The 2,392-nt window shown below is 52.6% G+C and overlaps 1 protein-coding gene across 1 annotated transcript in view; it reads right to left on the reverse strand.

Annotated features, from left to right (window-relative positions):
* Positions 1 to 47, reverse strand: part of Clps (colipase) — a 2,153-nt gene extending 2,106 nt beyond the window's left edge. Inside the window, exon 1 of the mRNA XM_028888419.2 lies at positions 1 to 47. This exon is cut by the window's left edge and continues 169 nt beyond it. Within this exon, the coding sequence (XP_028744252.2) occupies positions 1 to 17 (17 nt within the window). The 5' untranslated portion in view covers positions 18 to 47.
* Between the last annotated feature and the right edge of the window lie 2,345 nt (positions 48 to 2,392).

Consider the following 2,392-nt stretch of genomic DNA (forward strand, 5'->3'; position numbering starts at 1 on the left):
AAGGGCCCTATCTGCATGTGACCCGCCTTCTGCACACTGCAGGACCGCCCGGCTGGGAACAGCAGTACAGATGTGGCCTGTGTGCTGGGGGAGGGTCCTGATAAGATGGCTGGCAGAACTCGTAAGGGCAGTGTGTGTGGTGTGTGTGTGTCCACACACAGGAATGTAGGTCATGTTATCACATTGTAGTTAAGACAGTAGACTCTGGGCTGAGTAGCTCAGTGGTAGAGTATTTGCCCACCCGTCGCTCACAAATAAAGAAAAAAAAGGTAGGGGGAGGACCCTGGACGAGCAACTGCACCAGTTGCCAGCTGGGTGAGTTGGGTCAACTAACCATCCTGGTCCTGGCTCAGCCTTCTCATCTATTAGCCAGGGGTAATTGCAAGAGGTGGGAGGGTGGACTGAACGTTAATCTCCATGTGCTCTGTCTGTGTTACTACGAAACTACCAAAGTGCGTTTATATTATATATGGCCATGGGCATAGTGCTCCGAATGGGACTGTTATGTAGAGCTCTGGAGGTCTGAGCTGGTGACGTGAGCCCCCAGGCAAGGCTAGGGTGAGGCACCAGAGGGACCCGAGGTATTTGTGTCTCCCGCCGCTGAGGGCCTGATCAAACTCAGGTGTGAGGGTCAGGCCATGAGTCTGAGACCCTAACCCTTAGATTTACCTTCCGTGCTCATGGGGGATTCCAGAGTCAACCCTGGCTAGGGTGCATGTATTCTCTGATGGGCAACCCTCTGCCCTGTCCCGGGAGCTGCCTCACGAGGGCGTCACAGCTCTGTAGGACTCCAGGAACTCAGTACCTGCAAGTGCAGCATGCCCTTCCTCCATCCCAGCTCCCAGGAGGACCTTGAGTTCAGGGCAGCCCGAGCCGTGTAGCAAGATCCTATATTTAAAACAAAAACCTGAAATTAATAGGCCCCCTGAGATAAGGTTTTCAGTCACCCTGTCCTCTACCCAAGGTCACGTACAAGCGAGAGTACTCCCTACTCCTGGCTGGAAACGAGGAGGTCTCTGAGCCTGGCGGTGCAGGCTGGGAAGGGTCCAGCTGTCGGGAGTGTGCTCAGGTGTGCAAACAGAGAGGCTTTCCCTGAAGGTCTGTGCCACGAGCACCCCTAAGCCCAGGAGGTAGAAAGCTGCCCCCGGGGCCCCAGGTTGGGGTGCTTCTGGCCACAGCTTTGATCTTGACCAGCTTGGCTTCAAATATCAGCACTTAGAAAGCCGTGACCTTGGGCGAGCCACTGAAACTGGGTAAGCTCTCTGAGCCTGTTACATTGTGGGGCCAGAACTCAGGTCACCAGCTGGAGGAACCAGCCAAGAGACCCTCAGCACCAAGCAACAAACGCAGAGGGAACACTGACCAGGGAATGTCATCTTCCCCCTTTCAGGGACTTGTGTTCGAAGCCACCTACCCTTGATCCATTCTGTCCCTTCTGCTCTGGCTCTGACAGCTGCCCCAGGCCTCCGGGCCCTGGGCGATGAGGTGATCAGTCCTTTCCCCAAGACCGGCCCAGGCCCTGCAGAAACATCAGGACATTGAAATATCATCAGTTCAACTCCAGTTACTCACGGCCAGCTTCCTACAGGTGAAGCTTTGACCTTTACAAACAGCATGGCAAAGAGAAAGAACATCAGCAATTCTATGTGTTTCCTGACGCACACGAATTAAGGCCTTTTAAAAAGACTAAAACCCCCATCTCTTCCCTGATGTAGGCAGGGTTTTTCTCTGAACTTTCCTCTGAAACCAAGACAGATTTCACACGGTCAGAGGGGTCAGCTTCCCAGGCTGCTCCATGTTGGCAAGGAAGCCACAGATACTGGTGAGCAGATGTGGTGCACATCTGGAACCCCTGCATTCAGGAGGTGAAGGAAGGCAGGACGGTAAGGGCTGTCCTTCTCTGAAGAGGGGGTTTGAGGGTATCAGGGTCTACAAGAGACCGTGTTACTAAGAACAAAGTAAACAAAAGTATGTGAGCTGTGTGGTTCGTCGACCTGGCCAAGAGGAGACAAAACCACCTGTTCGTGCTGCCAGTGGGGACAGTGGCTGTGCCGCCAGAGACATGCTAGAGGACACCAGGAGCCTTCCAACCTGTTAAAATCATTCTCAAATACGTCAGTCAGGGGTGGCGGTGCGCGCCTTTAGTGCCAGCACTTGGGAGGCAGAGGCAGGCTTGGCCCTGTGAGTTGGAGGCCAGCCTGGGCTACAATAGTGAGTTCCAGGACAGCCAGGGCTACATAGAAAGACCCTGTCTCAAAAAACAAAGAAACCCAAAGCTCAATATATATAACATGTGTGTGTGTGTGTGTGTGTGTGTGTGTGTGTGTATAAAACACATATAGCATATGTGTGTGTATATAAAATACATATGTACTACATTTAATTTTTTATT

This window comes from Peromyscus leucopus, chromosome 16_21 (assembly GCF_004664715.2).
Source record: "Peromyscus leucopus breed LL Stock chromosome 16_21, UCI_PerLeu_2.1, whole genome shotgun sequence".
In the NCBI taxonomy this organism is placed as follows: Eukaryota; Metazoa; Chordata; class Mammalia; order Rodentia; family Cricetidae; genus Peromyscus; species Peromyscus leucopus.